Genomic DNA, 2,500 nt, shown 5'->3' on the forward strand with positions numbered 1-2,500 from the left:
CATGAGCTCAGTCACTGTAAATGAATGTGGGGGACATCCTGTTATACCTGGTAAGTTAGAATCCTCACACTGAAGACCCTAAAGGTAAATAGATTAATTGTTTGTGGGATAAAGGAAGCACACTTTTCATGCAGTAAATACTGGAAGTGTTGATGGTCTCCAAGAAAAAGTCTCGGGTAGGATCCATTATTTAAGTCTAGATATTTGATGTGATACCTGTAATGGCATTTTGAGTTGCAAAGATCAGAAAGGTGCATTTCCTACATTTTTGTATCCCATTTGGTAAGACAGGGCATTTGCTCAGCTGAAGGCCAACCACTCTGAGATGTGCCTTGTGAAGGAATGGACCACTGGTTTGAGAAATGGTTATTTTATAATGCAATTTATTTCTATTCCCCAGTTTCTTTTCCACTTGCGTTTTACTGATCCTCTCTCCCTCATATAAGAACAATATCTGTTGTTGTAAACAGTATGATGATTCAGTCCTTTGGAATGCTGATGTTAATTAAAGCTGACTCTACTAATTAAACCAATCAGTTCTTCTTATGTCAGTGATACAACTGAACATTTTTGTAATGAACACCTACAGTGATCTGCATGGTGCAAAATCTAATGTATTTTGGGACATTTATCTTAAATTCATATATGATAAATTCCTGGAGTATTTTAACCACCATTGCATAGTTTGAAAAGAATTCCCTTGTACTGTATGGTAAAAGGGTGGAGTCAGTCCCATTTTTTCTGGTTTCCTCATGTTTTCCCAGAGCTCATATTGCAGTCTTTATATCCCATACAAATTCATTAGTTTACTTACATGTGCATTTGAAATTAGTTGATAACTTTGGCCAGTTTGACCATAATTCAGTTTGTAATTAAACAATTGTTTAAAGAATTCACTTTGATCTTCAATGTCCTCATCAAAGTAACCTTTTCACTGACAACAAAGGATGCAAAGGTGAAGGTTTGAATACCAAACATACTGTCTTTGCTTCACACCCCTGACTCTTCCATCAGTACTTAATAGAATGGAGCACCACTTCAAAACATACCAGTTGGTATGATTAGTGGTCTCTCCTTGGTGCCCTGCGATGCCCACTTATTGTTTACTGCGAGGGCCTGAGGGTGCCTCTTGTAGAGATTGAGTTTGCAGTTGCCTGTGTCATGTGAAGAAGGAATGAATAAGGCATTCTTTAGATTGCTCTTTATGTGTATGTATTCGAGGGAGCATTTCCTGTGGGCTTTAGGTGCTTAATCATTGGTCTTGCAAAAAATGCCCATACTGCTACTTGTTCATTTGATAAAATCCATTTGAAATAGATTGATAAGATAAGCAGACCTAACAAAAGATGATGAAAGAAGGCTGTGTTTGATACTAAGGTTTTTTATGATTAAATCTGAGATTGCTTTTTAGAAAAATGTTGCTTTGCATCAATTTTTTTAGGTAAAATAAATGGCATGAAACATTATTTTTTCCATATTTTTAGAATGATTCACACCAGTAAGTGATAAGTTGTTAAGGAATTTTTATGGGTGCCTGATTTGCACTTCAGTTATATAATCTTTTTATAAGGTAGACAAAAAACTGTATGAATAGAAGTGGGCAAGTCTCTTGAAATCTTATATTATCATCATTTTCTTTATTAGTGTTTTTAGTTTCTTGTAGTTTACAAATTACATTTCTATTACTCTCCCATAGCATGAGTTTCATGAGTTGACAGCAGTACAGTACAAAATTATTAAATTGTTATTCCAACAATTTGAATACTTGGAGCAAATCTTTGTATGTTTATTTATTCTATTTTCTCATTGTAGGTGGTGCCCCTTGTGACCATGGGCAGCTTGGCCGCCATGGAGGGGCCAACCAGCATGGAAACAACTCCCCATCACATTTCCACAACCAGCAGTTCACCTTCCCAACAAACCACCAGGTTAGTATGTCATTATTGTGGCCATCTTGTGCATTCCACATAGAAAACAAGAAAAAAAAAACAGCAAGGATTCTGTTATGTTTTTGGTATAGAGAATTCATTTCCATTATTGATGTATTTCTATAATTAGGATTATATGTCGATGTGCTAGCATTATGATGATAAGATGGTATTTCTAAAATTTGTTATTAGATTGATTGATTAATCTTTGTTTTTCTTATTAGCAACAGGTACCTCAATTTGCTCACCTGATGTGCCCTAAGACGTCCCCTGGCTCTCCTCACCATGTCCCACCAGACACAACTTATTCCTATCTCACTTACCATCATCAGACGTCCCTCGAGGACCAAGGCATTGATGTTCAGGTAAGACAAAAGGTTTCAGGAACAGCTTGCAATGGAGAGGGAGGAGGAAGGAGACGGAATAGGAAGAGACATAGACAGAGAGAGAGGGAGGTAGAGGAGAGGGAAAGAAAGGGAAGAGGAAAGTAAGATAGAAATAGAGAAAGGGAAGGGAACAGATTACGATAGAGGAGAGTAAGAGTGGTTATGTATATATGCATATACATATGT

The 2,500-nt window shown here is 36.7% G+C and overlaps 1 protein-coding gene across 10 annotated transcripts in view; it reads left to right on the top strand.

Moving 5' to 3' along the window:
• Nucleotides 1–2,500, top strand: part of LOC113808166 (caskin-2) — a 187,813-nt gene that overhangs the window by 164,669 nt on the left and 20,644 nt on the right. For all 10 annotated transcript variants that reach the window (XR_011398815.1, XR_011398816.1, XR_011398817.1 and 7 more), the window contains 2 exons: nucleotides 1,813–1,928; nucleotides 2,153–2,293. Coding sequence is in view for 7 of the 10 variants with exons in the window: in XM_070127035.1 (XP_069983136.1) it covers nucleotides 1,813–1,928; nucleotides 2,153–2,293 (257 nt within the window). In the remaining 3 variants the exon portion in view is untranslated. The remainder of the gene's footprint in view (nucleotides 1–1,812; nucleotides 1,929–2,152; nucleotides 2,294–2,500) is intronic.

The sequence above is a fragment of the Penaeus vannamei genome, chromosome 11 (assembly GCF_042767895.1).
Source record: "Penaeus vannamei isolate JL-2024 chromosome 11, ASM4276789v1, whole genome shotgun sequence".
Classification (NCBI taxonomy): domain Eukaryota; kingdom Metazoa; phylum Arthropoda; class Malacostraca; order Decapoda; family Penaeidae; genus Penaeus; species Penaeus vannamei.